We start from the raw sequence: 25,273 nt of genomic DNA on the forward strand, positions 1-25,273 counted from the left end.
AAAAGAAGAAAAATGGAAAAACAGCAAAAGAAAGAAAAAAAGACAGAAAATAGGACAAGAAAAGAAAATAATGAAAACAAGAAAAGAAACAAAAAAAGACGAAGAAGAAAACCCAAAACAAAACAGGCACCGATTTAAATTAAATTGTTATATTTCAGGGTAACTTGCCCCAAACGTGTCGCGTCTCCGGCCCTCGCCTGAAGGGGGCGTAACACTCACTTGTTGGTGTTGCTCTCCAGCAGCAGCCAGCGATCCTCTGCCACCAGAAACACCGACTTGAGGTTAATGGGGAGGGAGATGGTGTGAACCCGGCCCTCCAACACGTCCAGCACCTCCAGCTGGTTGCTGCAGACAGACGCAGGCATCAGACTGATAAACGGGCTGCGAGTCAGACAGTCATCTTGTTTATCGCGTCCCTGCTTACCCATCCTCCTTATAGAACAGAAGCCAGTTTTTATGGGCGAACTCGCGGCACATTTTATGAACTCCCTGTGGACAAAAAAGAAAAAAGAAACACACGGGACAATGACGTAACAAGCCATCAGTTTAGAAACGTGAGAATAAAAGCTCCATCGAGACTTGAAGATCAGACCTGCTGCTCCTTACTGCTCCACCAGTTGGATGCTCGGGTGTTGGGCTGATCGTCGCCCGGTGAGACCAGCAGCCTCCTGACGGCGCCGGTCACCAGGTCCAGGTGAAGGACGGTGTTACTCTGCGGAAAGACACACAACACGGATGAATGCGTCCGTGTCATAATAACAACAACAGGATGTTCATCCAGAAGCTTCTCCGGAGGATGATTCTGCATTCGATGAGGTGTTTGAATTAGGATTATACATGAGTGGTTGGCTGAACAAACCAAACAGGGCCTGCACCATAAATATTAGTCGTTTCCGTGCAATTGTTATGCAGCTGTCTGCCACTAGTTGGTGACAAAGAGCCACCAAAGAGTGGCTCTCGTGGAAAATTAAAAACATGTTACAAAACAATTGGGATATAATCAACTGGAATTGAATACAACAAATGTGTCAAAGACATTTTAGTTAAGTTTCCACATTCAGCCCGATTTCATCCTGAGTGACCTGGACCGGTAAAATCGTGCCATAATAACCTTTATTTTGAACGTTTGTCTTTGTTGTTGTGCAGAGTATACGTGATGAAAATGTCTGTTTTCACATAACAACAACAACAAAAACAACTATTATAGTAATTTTACAGAAAATGACTACAATCTCAACATGAAGCCAATTCTAATTATTTTAATTAAACCTTTTGATGTAAAATAAATTAAAAACTCATGGCAAGCACAGTATTTCCTGTATCTTGCTTTTCCCCCCTCCATTACGTTATGCACACCTTCATCGATTGCACATTCATCGCTGCATAAATCTGGATGAGTGAGAGGCTCCATAAAACTGTTCTCCAGCCTTTTCTCTGCTGCAAATCACATAATTCAAACAAACGGTTGGTCTATCGGGCTACTGAGACCATGGTAACAGATAAGACTTCAATCTGGCCACCGCAGAGCGAAAGCTACCCGGCGTCACGGCAGCGGATCGCCGCCATAACGGAGATAAACAGTCCCACGTGTGCGTTGGTGTATACCACTACTGCTGGGAAATATATGCCCATTATATACTGCTTTAATCTGAGTGGGACACGAGTCAGAACGGGTCAGCAGAGGGCGCTCTGCTCCCAGACAAACCAGGATCTGATGTCCCGCAGGACACGATTGCTCTCCAAGTTAATCTGATCCAAAGATAGGCGTATTGTCTGTGTGTGTGTGTGTGTGTGTGTGTGTGTGTGTGTGTGTGTGTGTGTGTGTGTGTGTGTGTGTGTGTGTGTGTGTGTGTGTGTGTGTGTGTGTGTGTGTGTGTGTGTGTGTGTGTGTTGGGTAAACTCTTTGGTTTGTGACGCACGAGGCTTCATTTTCAATTGAGTTTTATGAGAAGGAGCCACGGGGGAGCTGGCCCCGGCCCCGGCTACCCTCGCTTCACACTAATGCTTTCCTTATGGCCTCCCATTCCTGGCATGCTGTACCGAGCGCGCTGCCTGGGTTGTTCGGAAAGGGCAAACCCCTATTTCCTGCTTCCTAACAGACGCACACACGCAGCCGGGCTGTTGAGGTTACCAACGCATTTACAAACATGCATGCATTTCAAGTTGTACTTTCTTTATTTTTATTTTTTTTACATGTACGTGTGTTTGTGACGCGTCTCGACTTACCTCACATGGCCAAAGACGCACCGTACCTCGATTCAGGATGTGCCTTTTTACAACCACAGTTAAGGTTAGTGTGATGGGATTGTTTTTATCTAAATGGGAAGATCCCACAAATGTGAGCGGGTGTCTTGTATTTCTTTCTATATTGCAGGAGTGTCAAACTCCTTTTCCTTCTGGGGCCACATAAAGCGCAAACAAAATCATAATATATGAATAACTGAAATTCTAAATCTCTGCCTTTGTTTTAGTGTAACAAAAGTATTACGTTCACATTCAATCAAATGTCATTTTAAAACACATGACAAACCTGAAAATTGAATAAGAGAACAGCGACCCCTGTGGTAGTGGGTCTTTAAGATCATTATGTGATGTTTAATAATCATAGAATCTTTAAAGAAAATGTAAAACCAAAAAAAAACTGACAAACAAATGCCCTTAATTTCATGATTTAAAGCTTATAGAAGTGTGCCAACGCTGAATATTTCTAACAAGGAGAAGTATGTGGTTTGTCATTTGGGGCTCCACTTCGGTTATTTACATGAAAAGCTGCTAAACAGACAGTGTTTTCTTCGATCGTTGCAATTTTGCCAATTTTGCATTGAGTTTGTGCACAAGCAGGAAACGACGGGTGGTTTTTCAGGAACAAAGAGGCCAAACACATCAGTAACAAACGTTCAACTTGCAGATTATTCGGGCACTATTTTACCAGTCCGACCAATGTGCTCGATTTAAGGCCTTGATAACGACATACGAAAACAGGAGCGTTCAAAATAGAAGCAACCCAACGAGGGTTTCCCAGCTTGGAAAAAAAATGGCTTCGGAGAATGTTTTACGTCAATAAAAAGACCCCATAAAGATAGTACGGTAAGCGTGTGTGTGTTTCCCTGATTTCACTGGAAAGCCAATGACCCGTGGTTGAACTGTGAGTTGTCTGGACCTCTTCATTTTCAGACAGACGTAACATGATCCATCACCGAGGTATTTTTAGAATTCCTCCTCTTTTTCCTAATATGCACCAGCTGGACGACCGTTCCGCTCGGAGGAGAACCGGCATTGTTCTCGTCTTGTGTTCTCGCTGTCGCGGTGCGGGGGTCTCGTCGGGTTAGGAAAGAAACAACCGCTGACCGCCGGCCACGGACAGAAGCGGCGGTGGGGGGAAGGGGGGGGGGGGGGCTACTCTTAAAATCTGTGTGGAATCTGTGGTCAGTCCTCTGCTGGAATGGAAATAGAAGTGTTGCGTAATTGTCGTGTTATAGAGGAGAAAAAGAAAAAAGGAGTGTCTGGTGGAAACTGGGAGTTTGTGGCGATTGGCTGTCATCACCTTGAACATGTCAGCAGTCCATCACTGAGCAAACACTTTCACACCAGCCGGCGATTCAGAGTCATGAATGTATTATGTATATTTTTTACTATGGGAAGAGGCCAGCATATCCAAAGACGAGCCACGCACAGGAGGAACATGCAAACGCAACACAAAAAATGTACCTAACTAATCTAAAACCCAAGACTTTCTCGCTATGAGGCGAGAGAGGAAACCACTACACCACGAGGGATCAACAGCAGAACATTCCTCCACTGTCACCTGTGATGCTGTGATGAAAGATAATCTGAAGGTCATGGAATCCATGCAGGTTTTAAAGTAGCGACGGGTTTACAACCTCGTGTTACCGACGCAGATATCTGTGTGTGCGTAAGTTTGCGAGTGTGTGTGCATGAGTGAATGTATATGTGTGAGCGAGCAAGCGTGTGTGTGTGTGTGTGTGTGTGTGTGTGTGTGTGTGTGTGTGTGTGTGTACCGACCTGCTCCTCGTGCAGCACCACCTGACCGTCCAGAGGACTCCCGAGCGGAGCGACGGTGACAAACGGCTGCCAGACGCCGCTGATGGTTCGGGGGAAAACGTCGTGGAGCTCCAGACTCTGAATGGCGTCGCCGCGCTCCTTCATGGCGTACAGCGCCACCGGGTTACACGTGGCCACGTACAGCGCGTCTGTCGACGCAACAACACGGGGAAGATGAATCCTTTCAAACAGGTTTCTAATTGCTATGAATGTCATTTATGCCAGATTAAGACGGTCATATTGTTTAGTTAAGGCGCAGATGATCATTTCTGCTTATTGACCCTCTGACAGGGTTAGATTTAGTTACATGTTATTTTCTGTTCTATTTCTTTTTTTTTTTTTTAGTTTGTATACAGGGATTATTTCTCTATAATTTGGTGTTTGCAGGTATTCTGGGATTAAGTTACACAAATGGCTTTGCTTGAAATGTGAAAATGCATCTTGAAGACAGTTTATTTTTCTTTTTGTTTAAAAGAGGAAAAGCTAATAGTTTTTCAAAAACTGATGAAGAAGATTGAACTTTCTGTAAATTGCTTTTTAAAGATGATTGCGCGCGTGTGTGTGTGTGTGTGTGTGTGTGTGTGTGTGTGTGTGTGTGTGTGTGTGTGTGTGTGTGTGTGTGTGTGTGTGTGTGTGTGTGTGTGTATTACCATCTCTGGCAATGACATCACAGATGATGTTGACTTCGTCCATGGGAATCTGCCAGGAGGCTTTTTCCTCGCTGAAGCTCAGAGCTCGGCTCTCCTGCCTGTCGCAGGGTGAACTCTGCACACGGAGGAACACGGGACCCTGGAAACATCCGGAAAACTCTTAAACTCTAAGAACGGTGGCAAGTTTTTAAAAATTATAAAAAAAAAAACAACAACAACATGCTGACAAAGAAAGAAAATATCCTTAAATATCCTTAGACCGTAGATTGAAGTATGTTCAATTAGTGTGTGTGTGTGTGTGTGTGTGTGTGTGTGTGTGTGTGTGTGTGTGTGTTTGTGTACCTTGATGTCGATGGGGCGTGTTTCGGTGGGACAGAGGAGTTTCCGGCGAGCGTTGCCACCTTGGTTCACGGTCCAATACCCCGTCATCTTCGGCTCGGGCAGCGGCAACCTGCAGAGTGGAAACCGGCAACATGATTTCTATAAATAGAAACATGTACGCAGGTGATGTTAAAGTATTTCTGAATGGAGGTTTGTCACTTAAATGATTAATTAGTCACACAATCTGTGAAAAAAATTAGGGATCGATCAGACTCGTACTTTCACAACTAAATGTCTTATCATATATGCAGGAATACAGAGTATATAAAGAATGTACTGCAGTTCGCTCAGTCTCCAGACTGTTCCACGCTGTCTACATTCAATCTCACCAGGCTGGCAAGAGACTTTTAAAAAGTGCAACGATTTGGCCTGGAAATACGGTAATTGCTTTGAGGGTTAATGTAAATAAATAAGTCGTTTGTTGTTTCAGCTATTTGGGGGTGGAAAATATCGAAGTTGAAACAGTGATTAAGTGAAGATGAAGACGAATCTTCTTCAGATCGCAGATGATCTCTCTGATTTCTATTGGATGGAAATGCGTCGCCGGACATGTAACACAGATTTTACGGGAAACAAAGTCAGATTATACCTTTATTTGATGAACATTTTGCACCAATAGAGAATCAAATGAATAAACTAGAGCTACACTCGGTAGAGCACATGCAATTCAAGTGAGTAGTTTTTGGGAAAAGTTGGTAAAATGCATACATAAATAAATAAATTAAGTAATTTCCGGACTTTAAGCCGCTACTTTTTTCACACGCTTTGACTCTCTGCGGCTTAAACAATGAAGCGGCTAATTTATGGATTTTCACGGGTTAATGAACTTCATGCCGCCAAAACATGGGTGATGCGTTCAGGTGCATCACGTAACTCCGACCTTACTTTGTTTTCTTTTTAGATTTGGTGGGTGTGGCTTATACCGAGGCGTGCTCGATAGTCCAGAACTTCCAGTAAGTAACTAAATAAATACACGCAGAGGAAAACACAACCTTCTCAGCCCAGCTTTCGATTGCAAAGGTAAAAACGTCCCGTAAAGTAAATTCTAGTGGATTCGTTGTGACGCAGTGAGCGCTGGCAGAGATAAATAAAGAGGAAAATCATGGGTCCTACTGGCTTTGCAAGCCTCCACCTATCAAAATAAACTCAACACCGCAAAATGATTTCAGATGGAGCTTTTGTTCTTTTCTAAGTCTAACACACACACACACACACACACACACACACACACTCACACACACACACACAACGTGATCTCTGGAGAGCGTGAAGCCAGCGTGTTGTGTCTGACCAGATGTGGCCAGGAGGACTCCCGGTCCTCCAAACCGTAAATATTTCTGTGAATGGAAAAGAAGAGGAGCCTTTTTTGGCTCTCCATGTCTAAAATGGGACGTCCAGAGACAAAAACATTTGCGTTCAAGTACACAAGACGTGGGTGAAGCGAGCGGTCGGCTGTAAACTGTTTCGAGACGGTGTTTAACGTCACCGAGACGTGGACACGAAAAGACCAACAACAGTGTTTTAAGGAGTATCGCAGTTATATAACTGGTGAATGAATAAAGTAACTAGTTCCCTGGAAAACTCACTCTTGCTCTCAGCTATTGCATTTAAATATTTGATTTGTTAAAGTTGGTATAAACTGCATAGAAACGTGTCTTAGATGTCCTGAACTCTTTTGGAATGTGGAAAACACACACCACCAAGAAAACTAAAAATACTCAAAGAAATCCCATTTTTATTTTAGACAAATTTCTTAAGAGTAGCGACGAAACACGACACCGAGACCCGAGATATCGGTGATACTGCCATGAAAGATATTGAAGTAACATTAGCCTTAAAGTCATGCTGTCAGGGTGATTTTTTGTAAAAATACCCATCATGCAACAGCTTCAGGAGACGTTTTTTGGACACCTCAATGTATTTTGCACCAGAAGTTTGGATTGAAATTGGCTTTATGTTGAGATTAGAGTCATTTTCTGGAGTAATAGACAATATAGACATGTTTATCATGTATACTCACCACAACAAAGGAAAACCATTAAAGTTCAAAATCAAAGGTTATTATTTTACTGAAGGGAAATCTAAACAAAAAAAGAACACATTTCATGATTAAACGCTTATAAATGAAAGTCGATAGTGAATAATTCCTCTTTCTCACTATGTCGGAGACGTATCTTTAAGTCTTTTATCTATTCTCATTCAGGACTGCTGTTCTGTTACTTACAATAAAAGTTGCTGAACGGCCAGATGTAGTTTAACTGTCGCATGTTTTTCTTGGCTGCTGTGATTTATTTTGGAGGGCAATTTTACAAATTGTGTCAGATTTTGCACACGATGGAATACATGTTTGCTTATTGATACACAGTATATTGATTATATGAGGAATTTGAAGTGTGTTTTGTCAGTTAGTGAGGAAGATGCTCCAGCAGTAACTGATTCTGCAATACTGTACTTAAAAATGTAATCGATTACTTAGGGGTTACAGTCACTTGTACGCAAGACACATTGAGAAATTCTAAAATCCCTGTTTGATGTCAGTAATAGGAAAATAAATGTTTTCAATCATCAATACTATCGTTATTAATGTCACTCTTAAAGAAAAATACTTGTTTCTGCCCTGTTTGGTTCACAAAGTCTAAAAAATCCACAAAAAAGATTATTTCTGAACGTACGATAAAATAAAAGCACAGGAGACAGAAGAAACAAATATTTTCCTTTATTAAATGACAAAGCTGTACATACTGAGTTATTAGATTCAAAAACGTTCTCTATAAATAGTGTGGATGAACTTCATGGAAGCCTCGAGGTTTAAAACCAGTTTCAAGCTTTTCTTTTCAAAAAGATTTCACAGAAAAGAGTCACAATCGCTTTAACTATGAGTGAGTGACGTCTGACGGGTTCTCTCCCGGCGGGCAGGAGATGACGCAATGAGGCAAATCTTTCTGCTTTTAAAAAAAATAGGAATAAAAATGGCTGTCGGCTGCTGAGCTGCTGGAGACGGATCATTTAGCCAGATTAAAAACCTGATTTGAGATTTTAGCATTCAGTATTTTTAACTGCTACAAGCTGTGTCGATGTGAGATGTTGTGTTGGTTAGAAGAAGTTCTTAGATTTGAAACTTTTTAAGTTCAATTCGAGGTGAAAAAAAAAAATCTGATCTTATCAGGATAGTCTATTAAGTTTTGTTTTTTTTAAGATTTGGATATGTCTGATTATCATAAAGACGAAAATTGAAAATGTACAGGTGGATTTTTTTTATTTTTTATTTTTAAGGATTATCTAATCTGATTGTTTTTTTAATCAGATTACTTTTGGGTGCACGCACCCCTGAACGACGGCATTAGGGACAATCTGAGGAGTCCCTCATCGGGGGAATTGGCTCTTTAATCAGTCGAAATGAGCAGAACCAACAGGTTTAAAAGCTCCTTCACTCATAAAGTTACCGTATTTCCTGGACTATGTGTCACACCGTTTTAAGTTCTTTCTCTGGTCACACACCTATATATTGAAATATATCTTTAAATACCATCAGTGACCACTAGATGTCACTGTATGGAGGTCCCATTATTACCGTATTGACACTAGAATTTAAACTATATAGTTACGACACTTTTGAAATGCGTGTATTGGTCACTGAAAACTCTTCTAAAATAACTTCTAAAATGTGACATGACGCAAAAAATGTGTAATTCTCTAAATTAATGTTCAACTGAATAAAAATAAAAGCACTTTTCCTGTATTCTTGTGAGATAAATGTTGGTAAAATAAAAGCAACTTAGACACAAAACGGTTTTTTGTTTTTTTTTCCGTAAGATGGAACTTATTTACTCAGGAGTGACCTATAGTCTAGAAAATACGGAACCTCAACTCTTGGTATTTCCACCTCATTCATCTGTGCAGGTGGTGTTATGAAATGATGCCCTCATGTTGTTTCCTCCTCTGACGCCAGTTAAGAGTTTGACTGTGTGACAGTCTGATGTTGCCTCTGAGTGTCAGGAAAATGGCCCTCCCCCCCCCCACCACCACCACCCGCACCCCGGGGGGGCTTTAGTGTGTGTCTCCTGAAGCCTTACTCCTTCGCCAGTTTGACCGAGGTGGGCTTGGCCCCGATGGGGATCCCGTGCTTGTGCAGCGCTTCGATCAGGACCTCCCGCATGTCCTTGTTGTACGAGTCGAAGTCGAAGACGTTCCGCACCACGTTGGCCAGACCCTCGTTTGGGAATTTCTGGAAAAAGACGGCAGACGGACGGAGGTAAAGACAGGAGGAGGGAAAAGAGTGAGTTAATCTGATTAACATTGATATTACAATATTTACTACGATGTGGAATGTGGTTCAAACAGCAAGCAGAAAAATAAAAGAAATACAACATGTATTTACTTTCTTACAATTTTTTCATTAAAAATATTTACAATTCTGTATTGAAAGTTTTTCATGTACTTCAGTTTATTTCTATCTAATGTTGAACTTTACATAGTTTTCCTATTTTATTGTGCACCAAGTCACCATATACAGGAAAGTCCAGCTTCTTCTTGTACCTTCAAACATGTTTATTAAACATCTTATTCCTGACAAAAATCTAAATATTTGACAGTTTAGGATAAGATAACAGGACAGTACAAGATTTCTTTTAAGGCATTTACTTTGAAATTTACAGAAACAGTTTTTTATTTTTTTTGACAAATATATAATTTTGGTCAGTTTCATTTTTATTACATAGAATTGACTATTAGTCACTTGTGTTTTTTTAGGGCAGTTAAAGCTTATAGATAATATCACTACTATGAGTCGGATTTAAGAAAAAAAACTTGGCTTTCAAAACACAACTTGGTACACAAACAGCCCAAATTCATCTTCAGTTGGTTGGAAGGGTAGAATAGGACCATAATCACCTTTACATTTGAACTTTTAAAGTTCTTCTTTGTTGTGGCGCAGAGAATACGTGAGGAAAACTGTTACAGTTTCACAAAAATTTAACAATTTCTTTGGAAAATGACAACAATCTCAACGTAAAGCCAATTTTAATGAAACCTTCTGGTGCAAAATGCAGTGAAATGACCAATAAACCTTCACATAATTTTCAAACTGTTGCCGTGTGAGTGCGAAACTTTTCTGAATGGAAAAGGGAAAGAAATGATGCGTTTTCAGAGACATTTTCTTTGCTGTTCATCAAAGTCAAGATTTGTTGTCCTGATCCCGGAGTGTTATTAGGACTAAGCTTGCACCTTCACGCCTCCACACCGCGACGCATTTGCACAATCCTGCAAACTGATCAATAACACGACGGCACCTCAACACATACGGCATTGATCCGTTTCTCCCTGCTTGCACTCAGAAGCGACAATAATCAAAAAGCGAATTGGCCCCTTGCAGTGGACTTGCACTGGTCGTTTGGTCATCTTTTTTTTTTAATATCTGGAGCGATAACACACACAACCGGAGCCGTCTTTTTGCCCGAGCAGAGCCGCTTGGAGCCGAACCAGAAGATTCGCCGTCCGGAGATGACGGATGACGGGTCTGAGCGGCAAGCGGGGGGGGGGGGGGGGGGAAATCAAACTTAAGTGCAGCGGAATATCGATTCACACTCGCTCGAATGCAGATCGCTCTCTCTCATCCTGCTCCCAGGCCTGTTCGTCTTCTGCATCTGTGCAGACGATACAGAGGTTTCTCTAAAGAGGCTCGTCTCAGAGGGAACACTGTGTGGGAGTGTATTTCCATTTGTATAACAATATTTCTGTCTGTAATGAGATTTGTAAGTGTGTGTGATATGTTTGCTGTGTGTGTGTACTGAAATGAGTATATGCCTACGAGGGTCCCTAACCGTCTCCATCTTCACCTCCTTTTTTCTTAAAAGTAATTTTTTTTCCTGAATATGCACACTTACTCCGGCTTTTAACGTACTTCTTATGTTCTAGAAACTTAATCTCATGGTATGTATTCATTGAAAAATTGCAGTTACCTTCTTCTTTTTCATATTAACGACTATAAATGGCCAGATTGGGTTCTCTGGTGGGCTTATTTTTGCCTGTGAGTGGCATGCGTGGCAAGATTAACCCTGCAAGTCAAAACAAAGGACTAAAAAAAACCCACTCATCATGACAGGCTGGAATTTGTTTGTAATTCAGAGTTTTATGCCCTCAAATTTTCTTTGCAGGATCATTTTGTCATAGTAAAAGTCTCATTAGCCCCTCTGTGAAGGCTTCCAGAAGATTACAGAGAAGTACATGTAAATAAATTGTTTTATGTTATTTTGAAATTAAATTATTTTTCCCAAAATATTCAGATTGCCTGGATAAAAAGAGGTGAAAAGTTAAACTGTTAAAAAGGCTGAATTACTACGAATAATGGCAAAAATTCCAAAAACAATCAAAACGGCAAAAATATCTAAAACAGTTCAAACAACTAAAATATTTAAAATCGATATAAAATCGATAACATGGCTGGAAAACAACAAGAAAGAATAAAAAAAAGATACAATAGATAAACTGATAGAAATGGCTAAAAGGGGAAAAACAGCCAAGTGGTCCGTGAGTCAAAACAGCTAAAAAGAAAGGAAGACGACGCTCTCCTGCATTATTGAAGCCTCCAGCAGTGCAGGAATAAGGACCAACATGTTATGATTTATTGATAGAAACGCGTCTGAGACCGAGCGGGCGGTCGTACTGCCGAGGAGCCGTCTCACCTGCAGGTGTTTGACGATGTTGACCACCTCTCGGGTGGAGTAGGGGTAAGTGATGGTGCCCTGGTCGGCCATGGCCCGCAGCTCTCCGAAGGCGGCCACCAGCTTCTGCAGCGTGGAGTCGGGAACGTCGGGGCCGTACTGTTTGAGCATCGCCAGCTCCGCCTGAGGCTTCGGATTGTCCACAGCGTGGCAGCTGAAGATGTCCCCTGTTTCGAGACATGATCTGCTGTAGGACTCGCTGGAAACCAACATCTACGGTGGCCCGGAAGGGCCAACAGCACAACGCAACGGCAGATTCCACAACAGAACCAGGGATACACCGATCTCCATTTTCTCACTTCCGATCCAATCCCGATACCTGGATTTGGATATCTGCCGATACCGATATTATTCCGATACCAGAGCTCTGTTTGCTTTAATATTTCATTATTGTTGATTTTATATGAGGCTGTAATAAACTCCTCTCTACAAGCAGGTATGAAATGTACGGATGTATGCATGTATACTCCCAAAAGGTAACTTGAGGTTAGTATAAGGAAGAAAAGGAAGAAGTACAAACATATTTTGTTCAATTTGACTTGGACTGACTGACTTTACCTGTTGTGTTGTGACTTTTTGCTGTTTTGTTGTTACTTTAGCTGTTGTGTTGAGCTGGTGGCCCAGAAATCCATGTAAAAAATATCAGGTTTTTCAAAGTTGTGACTCCAAATACACTATATTGCCAAAAGTATTTGCTCGCCTGCCTTCATACGCATATGAACTTCAGTGACATCTCGATCTTAAACCAGAGGATTTAATCTGATGTCGGTTAAAACTTTGCAGCTATACCAGCTTAAACTCTTCTAGGGAGGCTTTCCACGAGGTTTAGGAGTGTGTTTCTTTGTGAGGTCAGACACTTTCGTGAGAGGAGAAGGCCGGGCTCACAGTCTCCGCTCTTTCGGGTTGAAGTCAGGACTTTGTGCAGGATATTTAAACTGGATCATCCAGGACTTTAAGGACCTGCTTTTTTCACTAGTGTGCAGTCATGCTGGAGCAGGAAGGAACCGTCCCGAAACTGTTCAAAAAGCTGGAAGCATGAAAGAGTCTAAAACATCTTGGTATGCTGAAGCTTTCAGTGTTTCCAGTGGAGGGAACACTGAAAGCTTTCAGTGTTCCCTTCACTGGAAATTCCAAAAAATGGGCCCACATCATAATCAGCTTTGGAGAGCTGAGCACATACTTTTGGCAATATAGTGTGAAAGGAAATAGTTCCTAATGTTTTTGGTTTGTCGTGCATGCTTCTTTTTTGTACCTAGAGCTCCGAAAAAGTCATTGCCCAGGAAGGGAAATCCGGGCCGGTTAGCCAGGACCAGCATCCTGAAGTCTGGGTGCATGACGATGGTGTTGGCTCTTCCTTTGGCTTCACGTGGATCTACGGGAGAAGACAGAGGATACGGTTAACACCCTCTTAGTGATTAATGGCACTGATCTACGCACATAAACTGCACTGCTTTTACACAAGGCGGTTTCGTTTTCATCCCCAGAACGGAGTCGCTCGGTTTGTGTATCTGAGGTCTTAAAAGTGCTGTTTACATTCGTCTGCAGGGACGAGCCTTCCAGGAATGGCACTTTAACAGGGCGACATGGGAGAAAGTACATGTTTACAGTCCAACACGGGCTGGTAAACGTCCATAAAGGCTTTTATCTTAAGCCTTTTTTTAGCGGTCTGATGTTTTACCATCACGCATTAAACGTGGGGACTTCTGTCTGCATGCTACATCTGCAACATGTTTAAATGTCTCAGTGTGTCTGTTAAGACTATACACTCCTCAGAAATTGATGATTGCGCAATAATCCAAACATCTGCAGGAAATGAGTGTAGGTCAACGCGAAGTCCCGGAGGGTTTGAAAACGTAACGCCCGCTGGTTTACCCGAGACGATCCTCCGTCCGTCGGCTAAAATCATCTCTCCGCTCTCCACCAGCGTTTTGAGGATGCAGGTGACGTTTGTGGGAGCTTTGTCTGCCTCGTCGATCACCAGTATGTGGCCGAACTTCACCGCCTTCACCTGAATAAACGCCAACATCATCAACCAAAAAAAAAAAACGAGAGGCCTGCTGGGCATCGCTCAACAAAAAGAGAAAGTTTAACACTTGTGACGCATCACTTTGAACAGTTGTTCACAAAGTTAATAAAATAAAATAAAATAAAATAAAATAAAATAAAATAAAATAAAATAAAATAAAATAAAATAAAATAAAATAAAATAAAATAAAATAAAATAAAATAAAATATATGCTCACTCCGTCTCAGTGTTGTTACATCTGGTACTTTGAGGAAAATTGTAACAAAAAAAAAAAAGAAATTACATTTTCTTCTTTTAATTTATTTTTTTATGTTTAACAATTTTCTTGGTGGCTTATCCAGATTGGAGCCTCTTGCAGGCCCGGTTTTGCCCACGGGCCTTATCATCGATACCCCTGGTTTACACACTGGTGTTACTTCTATTTCTCTGTGTTTTTTTTTTATTGACTTTTTGTTTTGGAGACATACCAACTGAAATGAGTTGGACAATAAACAATGTCAACGTAAAAGTTGAAATACAATCAAATCAAATCAAATCAGTGAATTTGATGGAAGTGTAACATTGACAAGTGCAAACAATTAAATAAGAATAAATATAAATTATAAAAGAAAACCCACAAGATTTCTAATCTTATTTGCGTATGGATACAAATATCTTTTCATGTAAAAAAAAAAGAAAAAGAAAAAAGTAATCTAAAACTTTACAATAACAAACAACTTCAAGTGAGACAAAATGGACTGAGGAAGCACATTCTGATAATACGGATTTATTACACGACCGTCTTTCAGTCTCTTTCTTTCTTCACTTTCACTGTCCACCCTGTTCAAATTTTTTTTTTTTTACTAATTAGGCCTCATTTCAGAGCTGTGTAGGTGGACTCCGTGAATACTTTCCAAAGAGAGGACGCTGTGTTCAGAGACAGTGTCCAATTCATGCCGATGGAAATTAGTCATCATGAAAAAAATAAAAAATAAAATCTGTTGCGCGAAAAACCTTCTTTTTAAGGTTGATGTACATGCAAGAAAAAGGCCAGTTAATGTAAATCAGTGACGCTCAGCTGGTAGGTCATGGTCAAGAGTGCAGATCAATGGGATTAATATCTGTGCATTAAAATACATATGAGTCTATTAAAAAGGGAAGTTAATGGAGAAATGTGGGGTTTTCTTTATGTTTACATACTGTGAGATCCGTATTTTAATCGGGATTGCGATCATGACAGTGGGTCCTGTTGAGAATCACTGTGGTATATAATCAAACAATGTTCCTCCTCTCTGTATGTACCCATTGTATGTTGGTGACTTTGTTTCTCTCCTCTGTGCTTTCTCCGCTGAATGGGCGCAACAGTAGAAACAGAGGCGTTGTTTGTGATAAAAACTGACCAGAGGAGAGTCTTCGTACGTGATGATGCCGTCTCGCACTGAAGGCTGCAGGGTCAGAGTCTGGACTGTGGTGTCCCTGAAAGAGGAAGAAAAGCCAAAAGGAAAAGCAGAGTTAAATGGAGATAAATACAGTGACGTTTGTGTTTAGACAAAGCACAAAGAGACTTAAGACAAATGGTCAGTGCGAGTGAATGAAATTGAAGGAGAAACCAAGAAAGACACAGACATTTAAAAGAAATTCTATGCATATTTAAAACTTTTTTCTTGAAGGTAAATATGGAACTCATCTCCTCTCATCCCTCTAGAAAATCACAACTTCTTGCCTGAAGCTCTATAGGTTTCTGAAAGGGATTTCAGAGGTCAACTTAAAGTGACCAGTCATCCTAATGGGTAGAATTTCAAGGCTGCGCCAAGAACACAGAGTGCTTAGAGCGCTGTGTGTGTGTGTGTGTGTGTGTGGTGATGACTTGGAATCAAGAGTGTTAACCACTGAGGCCCCGTTTTAGCGAGAACGTTTTCTAGTGAAAACCAAAAAATGTCATTGCGTTTTGGGTGTTCGTTTACACGACAACTGCCAAGGTGGAGCTTCTCCAAAACACTCCAACCCCGTCTCCATGGAAACAGGGTAAATGCAACTTTTCTGAAACGACGCTACTTCACAATAGTTATGCTCATGCTCAGTAGAGACAATGAGAACAATGTTTCCTCCAGCGTGTCATGACTCGCAGCCCATATTCTCCTGGGACTTGGTAGTTTTATTTTGACAGCCACCGTAATAACAATCCCACTTGGTCGTCTGTCCACAAGAATGTCCGTGTTCTCCCATTGCTAATGTTTAGAGCCCATTGTTCTCTGCTGCATGCGTGTGTGGTTTCATTACAAAGCCAACAAACAGCTCCCACTAGTGGCCTGGTTTGCCAACTACATAGTTTTCATTGTTTCGGCTGTTTCCGAGGAAACGAATGTCAATTTAAAAACGTTACACAGAAATTTTCTCTAACAAAAATGCAAAAACTATACGTTTTCACAATGTTACGTAAACACGCCTAAAATACCCCGTAGCCCCTAAAAACGTTTATATTCTGACTCTTCAGAACCCTGAAAGACCAGCAAACGCAGAGCAGCTTCGAACACTTGTCTCTTCTCACAGTTCGACCGGGAGCTGTCCCACTTTCCTTCCTGGCCGGCTGCTGCTCTCCTGCTTTTCTGAGCCACATCTCTGTAGGCTTTCGGTGGCCGGCTCCCAGAAGCCACATGCACAGATCTTCCCGCCTCTGTCACGCTCTAATATTAGCCGCCGATGCCGCGGCTGAAACCAGGACACGCTTCGACTTTCACAAGACTTTGAGCGACTGCACAAGAAGAGATGACGTATGATTTCCAATCACTAACAAAGAATCAAAGGTCGTTTTCTGTTTGTTTGTCTCCGATCGGATTCGCCGACACGTCTTCTCTTGGCCTCCGATTGATCTGGGAAACGATCACCAGGAAGGCCGATTTCACGGCACGAAGCGTATCGATCTGCGGACGAGCGGGCCTGACCTGATTTTCCCGAGGTGTGATCGTGAAAGTATTTTTAGAAGCCGAGCGTTAACAAGAGCTTCATGGAAAAAGAATTTCTCTCTGTAACGTGGATATGTGAAGTCCTTGTTCTGCTGCTAAATGGCCTCATTTACCGAGGACCAGAATCATTTCTGACTCCGTGAGAGGGGAAGGCCGAGGCTGGCCGCTTACATGTTCTTTAAGTAACAGTGCTCTCTTCTTTTTAACCTCATTCTGTGATTTATTTATTTGCTCAAAGGATCATAATTTGCCTACATGCAAATTTCAGCTTCAAATTTGACAATGTTATTTGCAGCTATTAATTAAATTTGTCCCCCAAAACAACTGAAAATGGACCTTTCCAGATCTAAATGTAGAAGGAAACTGGTCTTCTTCAGGTATCAGAAGCCCTTGAGCTTCTTTGACTAAGACTGGAGACTCGTTTTAGTTCCTTGTCACACTTTAGGGTTAACTCAAATGCCATTTAGGTCAAAGTTAAATGGATAAATTGCAGGTTAGTCATGCATTTAAAGATGACTTGGAATGGCTCGGTGGCAGTCTCGTCTCACCTGTGGAGCTGCAGATACTCTCTGGGCCTGTTGAGGAGGTGCAGGAATCTGTCCACTATCTTATTCTTACCCACGCCCTGCAGAAGAGAAGCAAAATAAAATGACACTGAAGCTGATGTGAGAACAGTGCTGTGCAGAGTGATTGAGTTTGATGCCGACTGGTTTTGACGGGGGAAGCACTCGGAGACTCCCCGGTGGCTTCTCTCCCAACGTCTCAGCTGGTCACATTTACAAATCCCTCACGTGCACACATGCACACGCTCTGGGGTGTTGGTACATCGTGTCCACTTTAACTCAGCCCTCTGGTTCCCCTCCCTTTAACCCTGCACACGGGGACCAGACCGTTTGGGAACGAGTGATGAGACGTCTTTTGACTGGACTCAGAGCTCACACGAAGCTCTTTGTTTAGCCTCTGATTTGTACTGAATGTGAAATAAGGGTCTGACGCATCTCTGTCAAGTAAATGCCTAATTTAAAGGGGTCATATTATACAGCTTTTCTACAATTTCACATTGGTCTTGTTGGTTCAAAAATGTTGTATTCACAGTTTATTGCCTTTGATTTTCCTCCATTTGAATATTGGATCATATGAGCTGCATTCAGAATCTGCTGTGTCTGTGTGAGCTGGACTGGCTCCGCCCACACATGCCCAAGTACTGAAATTGTTCTCAAATGTATGAATTAAAGAAAAGATTATCAAGCAAACTACAAATAATAATCATCATCATAAAAAAAAAAAGACTCCACATGTGGACATTATTCAAACTTTGTTACCTCTTATGAATTTTGCAGTGATTCTGATTGGCTCAAGTTAAAGAATTCCCTAATAGGAGCTCTGAGGTGTCGCTCACCTGGTTTCCCACCAGAAGGAGGTGCTCTCCTAACAGGAAGTCTTTCAGCATGTCCTCCATCACCATCATGTGCTGCAGAGAGATTAAAAAGCACACTTTCACTTGATAAATTGGTCACGAACCTGCAGAGTTGACATGAATCCAGGTGGACGATGCAGTGAATTTGTGGTTTGAAATGTAAAGTTTGTTACTCGCGTTCTTCCTCTCCCTTAGAAATCAGAAAACGGGTCATTGAGAAAGTAGGACACCTTCCATCTCAGCCTCTTTATTTCAGAGCTCAACATAGACAGCCAGAAAAAGAAAAAGAAAAAAAAACGGGCAGAATGAGGATGAGAGACGCGAATGTGGGTCGTGTCTCGTCATCAGTGTTTCCACGAGGTGTCAGTGATACGAGGCCTCGGTGGCTGGCACAGACGTGAGAGAGCAAAGTCGCCTTTTGTTGCCTTTCCTGCGTTTGTTTCACTTTCAGCTGCTCAGCATGGAAGACAGAAGTAGGACTGCGAGGAATGTGCAGGAAAGATTCACTGAGCACTTGGAGTTCGGCCCATTTTCACACCCACACCACAGCAGGTGTGACCATTTCCAGGTCTCAGTCGACATTATTTCAACCACAGCCACCAGGAAATCAAGCAGTCTGCATGTATGTTGCACCTTTTCAGGGAGTAAAGCCTCGTTGACACGACAACGTTTCAAGCAAAAAAACACCTCGTTTTTGTGTTGAAAAGTTTCATGTTGACGCTGAAAAGCTTTGGAAAATGAGGTCATAAGTATGTTTAGCCAGTAGTTGGTGCTGTTGCTTGTTTTTTGTAATGAAACCACACATGGTGCGTTCAGAGAACAATGGGCTCTAAACATTAACAACGGGAGAACACAGACATTCTAGTGGACCGATGATCAAGTTGGATTGTTACTACAGTGACTGTCAAAATAAAACTACCGAGTCCCAGGAGAATATGGACTGGGAGTCATGACACTCTGGAGGAAACATTATTTGATTGTCCATCTACTGAGCATGTGCGCAACTACTAGTTACTACCGACGTGGTGAGCAGGACCAGGAGCAGCGTTTCAGAAAACTTGTGTTTTCTCATTCACAAGGAGCCATTTTCAAAAAGTTTTCAGTGACTCTGAGCACCGATGTCATGGAAACGTACGCCCAAAATGCTACAAACTTTTTCCGTTTTCACTTAAAAGTGAAAAAAATAAAAAGCATTGGAGAAACAACAATCCTCCATAATGAAATAAAGCAAAGTGGAAGAAGAAAATCTTGGATTGAATCAGGTCAGGATTGATGTTAAGTTTGGGTCAAGACCCGAAAATAAAAGACACTTCCTCTCTCTTTAAAAGCACACACAAAATTGCCTATACTCAGATTTTTGAGAAATTTCTGGCTGGTGGTCCCGTGTTTCTTTACCTGTGGATTATCGTAGAAGAGCACGTCGGGAATCTTCATTTTCTCGCTGGGCTTGTAAACGGGCGCAGACACTTCTCCGATGGTCAACACACCGTCTTTGACCACACCTGGAGAAATACGGGAGTTACTCTAGACATTTACAGCCTGATGGAGAAGGAAACCTGTATTCAGTCTCTCAGTCAACGTCTCCATTCTTGGTTCGGCTTGTTTTTACTCTAAAAAGCGATGGCAAGTGTAGAAGAAAACCGCTGTTATTGTGAAATCCAGAAGGTTTCATGTTTGAATAGTAAAATCATTGTGTCACTGAGCTACGCTGCTGGAAGGAAGGAAGGAAGGAAGGAAGAAAGAAAGAAAAGTATGAAAGCATGAAAGGCAGGAAACAAAAAGGGATAAAGAAAGTGAGAGTAGAAAGAGAAATGGAAAGAGAAAGAGAAAGCGACAAAGAAAAAGGTTCAGTGTTGTTACCAAGTGGGAAAACAAAGTTAAAGTGTGCAATTGTTTCTAGAACTGCGTGTGTGCACGTGCGTACGTGTGTGTGTGTGTGCGTGTGAATCCTCCCCATCAACAGCATTACCGGTTACCATGACGATATCATCCCCAAGCTTTACATAAGCTACCCGCAAATTTGATTGGCGCGACCAGCTTTGATCATCGGACTCACACAATGGGACGGCTAATGACACATGCAGAACGACCACCTTCTCAATCTATTACTGCGGCCCAGCTCCAGAAAAAAAACCTCCCATTTTACCTGAAATCACAATAATTGCTCGGAATGACTCAGTGGAGAGAGCGCGAGCTCGGATTCTGCCAAAAGCAGAAATCATTAAGTTTTTTTTTTAAGCCTGATGAGCTCGACGACCACTATGCGTCACTTAAATATGACGTGTAGACGCAATCTGAGGTGAAAGAAAAGACGAGAACTATAACACTACCAAGTCCCAGGAGAATACAGACGGGGAGTCATGACACTCTGGAGGAAACATGTTTTCTACATGTCTCTATTGAGCATGTGCAGAACTATTACTACGGTGTGCATGCGCAGGAGCAGCATTTTTCGCTATTTTCACGGCGATGGCGCGGTGACGTGTGAGACTGTAACTCACAGGGACGATCCCGGGTGTGTTCTTCAGGATCCGAGGTGGTCTGGATGGAGCAGTTGGCGAGGGTCTTCTCCAGAGAGGCCCGAGCCAGACTGGGCAGGAACCTACAAAAAAGCACATTCATAGAATTAGCATTTTGTATGTCAGCTGCAAGAAAAAACTAAAATTTATACTTTACAGTGCATTATATTTTTAACACTGTCACTGAAAATATTGTGTATATTAAGAGCCCTTTGAAGCTTTTAATCACATCCTTCATCAGCTATGTATTTGAAATTATGCTAAACAAGAGGCTTATTGTAGCATGTCGTCTCTGCACTGTGTATTCAGGCTTTAATTCATTCACTTCATTTCCTGAAGTCATTTTTTAAATACAATTTTTTAATTTCTATGTTGTTCAATTGTTCAAATGTTAAATTTTGCCATTCAGATTTTTTTGGGAAATATTCTTCCTGCTCCGTCAGTCAAATACAGTAGTAATGAAGGTTTTTCTGTGGTACTGTAGCGGCATCCTGTTGTCATACAGTGACATCTAGTGGTATAAAACGGTATTTAACTGTCTATTTTTGATATACAAGTCGCATGGACAGTCAGACAACTCCATAAACTGTACGGTACTGCTGTCTGAAAGTGCTGCAGCTCCAACTCGTGGACGGTTTAGCGTTTACCTGATGAAGACACTGTGCATCACGTGCCCACTTATGTTGGCCGACGTTTTCATTGTTTTGCCAACTAATCACAGGCGTCCCCGGTGCGTACCTGGAGAGACAGGCCTTGTTGACCGCGTGAGCGATGCTCTCCTCGGGGTACTTGGAGAGCCGACGGCAGATCCTCAGCAGCTGTCTGGTGGAGAGCGATGAGGCCAGAGACTGCGCCTGCACACACACACACACACACAGACAAATGAATGACCCCAATCACACACACGTAAACAAACCGCACACACAGGCACTTACTGTGGGGTCGTTTGTCTTGCTCAGAGTGTGTGTGAGCTGCAGTAGCTGCTCCGCGGCTTCCTTGGGAACATCAGGAGTCTAAATTGTGACATTAAAAAGAAAAAGCATCAAAGAATGAACTGATGTGAAGTACATGAAGATGTTAGACGAGACACTCACCAGTCCCAGTATGAGGCCCATCTCCTCGGCCTGGGCCAGCGGTCTGACGGTGTGGTACAGGAACATGGTGAGAAGCTCCGGTCCCAACCACTGCTGACCTCTGCTGCTCGGACCGGCGCCCACCACGGGGGGCTCAGCCAGGGCCAGCACTCTGAACGACGGGTGGATGCCGAGAATCGACCTGAAAAACACATGAACGGAGCCGCGTGTGACCGGACGGCGGCTGCAGGTGCACATGGTGTTTTGTCACGCGTGTGTGAGTGTCCCACCCCATCAGCGTCAGGGTCGGGAGCATGACTCCTGACAGATGGCGGCGGAATCCTCTGATTCGAGGGGACAGCGAAGTCCGTTTCCATCAGAGAACTGAGACGCCCACGCGAGTTATATTTACCCTGGAGTGGGCGAGAGCACGTGGGCTCGCCATCGCTGGTGCTGACGGTTTCAGAGTGGATGGTTTCCTCCTCGTACACACACTCTATTATACAACTACACTTTAAAATATCACAGTGACAGCTTGAGACATTCACTGTGTGTCACAGGTTTGAAATGCGCTACTTAAAATGACAACAATATCAACATAAAGCGACTTTTAATGAAACGTTCTGGTGAAAAATACAGTAGGACTTCTATAGCTGTTGAATTGTCAATGTTTTCAAAAACTCACGCTGACAGCATGGCTTTGAGGCAAGTTTCACAGTGACAAAAATATTTTTACTCTTTCATAAATGGAGCATATAATTGTGAGAAATGCTTGAATGGTAAAAGGTTGAAGTCCTGCAGGGTACAGGTGGATTTTATTGAATTAACCGAGCACATTTTAGTTCACATACAGCCCAATTTCATCTCGAGGGCTCTGGACTGGTAAAACAGTCCCAATATAACCTTTAAAAATTCACTTTAAAGATTTTATTTCTTGTTGCACATAGTATATGTGATCAAAATCAAACAATTACCACAGAAAATAACTGCAATCTCAACGTAAAACCAATTTCAATGAAACCTTCTGGTGCAAAATACAGTGAAATGTCCAAAAGCCTTCTATAGCTGTTGCATTATGGGTGTTTTTACAAACTCACCCTGACAGCGTGGCTTTGAGACTAATGCTAGTTTGCCATCTTTCATGGCAGCATCACCATCACCGATATCTCAGCTCGGGTCTCAGTGTTGTGTCCACTACCCTTAAGAAATTAATTTAATCAATGTTTTCTCTGAAATGTTTACAATGTGTTGAGTGGTTTGGCCAGACCGGAGCCTCTTGATGGGCCAGTTTTGGCCCATGGGCCTTATGTTTGACACCCCAGATGTACACCATTTCACAATATTCTCTTTTGGCCTTTTTCAGAAGCTTAATTCAACCTCCACATTATAACTTCGAAGACTTAAAATATCTGATGTTAACATGTGGTTGCAAAGATCACAACACCTTGTTAGTTCAGAGAAAAAAAAAAGGTTATAATGTTATGGCTGACCCATACAGATGACACATATAGTATACCCCCAAGCGTCTATTGAGAAAAAAACATGCTCTGTTGCCTAGCGACTAACTGGATCCATCTTTTCCAACTCAGAGCATTTATGTTCACCAGCAATCCTAAACACCTAATGAGATATCAAGAGAAACACACATGAATGCACACAAACACACACAAACACGCACACACACACACACACACACACACACAGTCTGAACCACAGGAGGGGAGAAAAAGAGGAAGTGGGTTTATTTCAGCCCAGACAGCCCACCACAAACATCCTTCCTGCCAACCTAGGCTGTTTTTTTAGGTAACACACACACACACACACACACACACACACACACACACACACACACACACACACACACACACACACACACACACACACACACACACACACACACACACACACACACACACACACACACACACACACACACACACACACACACACACACACACACACACACACACACACAGGGAACAATCAAAGTCCAGACCGACCAACAAAAGTCATTCACACACACAGTATCAAAGCCGAGCAGCTGAAAGTGGAAAAGAAGAAAAGAAATGCTGTCGCCGAGTTTTATAAAGCACAGTTCAGTGTTTCGGTGTTAAATAATCTTCCCGAGTCTTGAATCTATAATTACTTCTTCAATAAATCATACTTTCTGCGAACTCGACCGCTGCAGACCGAGCTCTGCGTTATTTTCAGTGTGAACACCTGGTTTCACTCCTTCTCTGACAGGAGCCGAAGAACAAGTCAAGGGGGACAAAGATCACACCTAAACAACCCGCATGGTTTACAACTTTCCTTTTCATACATACAACATTGTCCATCAGATGTGTGACACAACATCACATATATTGAGTTCTGAAAGTATATATTTTTAAAAGTATAGTTTATATCCTGTGTATGTTCAAGTAAAATGAAAAAAGTAAATGTTTTAGATCCTAAAGCCATTGTCTTTGTATTAAAGTGGGTGCGTCTGCAAAGGATTGGGCTTCAATCGACCGTTTTAACCAATCAGAGTTTAGAGTGGAGGATCTGCATCCTCTCATGTAAACAGCCTTTTCGGTTAGGAGCGTTTCTAGAAAACTCAGACAAAAAAAACATTTACAATCAGTAAATTTGGAAAATGATCGCTGTGCATATGGAATCACCACTTTGCATGTCAGGCCACTAGTTGTTGCTCTATTTTCATAATACAACTATGCATCTTCATCATATAGACCCACTCAGTATCTGCTGTATGTGCGAAATGTTTCTCCATTGAACTATCAAAGTAATTTATGCAGTGTCGTCTGCTCACCACTAGGTGGATTGCAGGTTCGTTGGACTATCTGTGTTATGTGTATGAAAAGCAGAAGAAGTCAGCTATGGCAGTTCATTTCCCAACATTTCCGATAACAAAAGAGCCAATAAAATCTATGTATATGGATGTAAACAGATAATCCTAAATTGAATAGATAGACAACATGAGGATGTTTGTAAGTTGTTGCAGTGTCGATGCTCACTTTCATTAGCGCATCAATGGGGACATTCATTATATGTTAACGTTGAATTAGCTGATCTGGTGTTAATCTCTACATGTCTCTCTTCTCTACATCCACATGGGATAATGTGGTGTTGTTTTTCTCTGTTTTGTATGTCTTTATTTGGAATGCTTTTTAATCTGGCAGTGGTAACCTAGGGATTCCTGAAGCAGAGCTGGGGTTCAAAGGTTTGAATCCCACAGCAGGCAGGTCACTACTCTGGCTCCTTGAGCATGAGCATGACCCTTGACCCCGACTAGCTCCCCTGAGCATTGCACGCTGTTCCTAGTATATACAGTTAAGATTATCTTTGAATAAGGACGGGTTAAATGCAGAGATGTGATTTTCCTCAAATGGATGACTAAAGCTCATTGTAACTCATGCAGAAATGTTCACTATCTGTCTAGACAGGGATGATCGAGGTGTGCACAACAGTCTGTAGAAAAAAAAAA

At 42.0% G+C, this 25,273-nt stretch overlaps 1 protein-coding gene across 1 annotated transcript in view; it reads right to left on the reverse strand.

Moving 5' to 3' along the window:
- Positions 1–7,798: 7,798 nt before the first annotated feature.
- Positions 7,799–25,273, reverse strand: part of vwa8 (von Willebrand factor A domain containing 8) — a 37,306-nt gene continuing 19,831 nt past the window's right edge. Inside the window, exons 15-26 of the mRNA XM_080478945.1 lie at positions 21,811–21,991; positions 21,652–21,729; positions 21,455–21,570; positions 20,699–20,799; positions 19,593–19,699; positions 18,180–18,251; positions 17,329–17,405; positions 15,218–15,293; positions 13,685–13,820; positions 13,065–13,184; positions 11,774–11,979; positions 7,799–9,318 (exon numbers count right to left, since the gene is read on the reverse strand). Coding sequence (XP_080335071.1) covers positions 9,163–9,318; positions 11,774–11,979; positions 13,065–13,184; positions 13,685–13,820; positions 15,218–15,293; positions 17,329–17,405; positions 18,180–18,251; positions 19,593–19,699; positions 20,699–20,799; positions 21,455–21,570; positions 21,652–21,729; positions 21,811–21,991 — 1,426 coding nt within the window. The 3' untranslated portion in view covers positions 7,799–9,162. The remainder of the gene's footprint in view (positions 9,319–11,773; positions 11,980–13,064; positions 13,185–13,684; positions 13,821–15,217; positions 15,294–17,328; positions 17,406–18,179; positions 18,252–19,592; positions 19,700–20,698; positions 20,800–21,454; positions 21,571–21,651; positions 21,730–21,810; positions 21,992–25,273) is intronic.

Source organism: Lipophrys pholis (assembly GCF_963383615.2).
Source record: "Lipophrys pholis genome assembly, chromosome: 13".
Lineage (NCBI taxonomy): Eukaryota > Metazoa > Chordata > Actinopteri > Blenniiformes > Blenniidae > Lipophrys > Lipophrys pholis.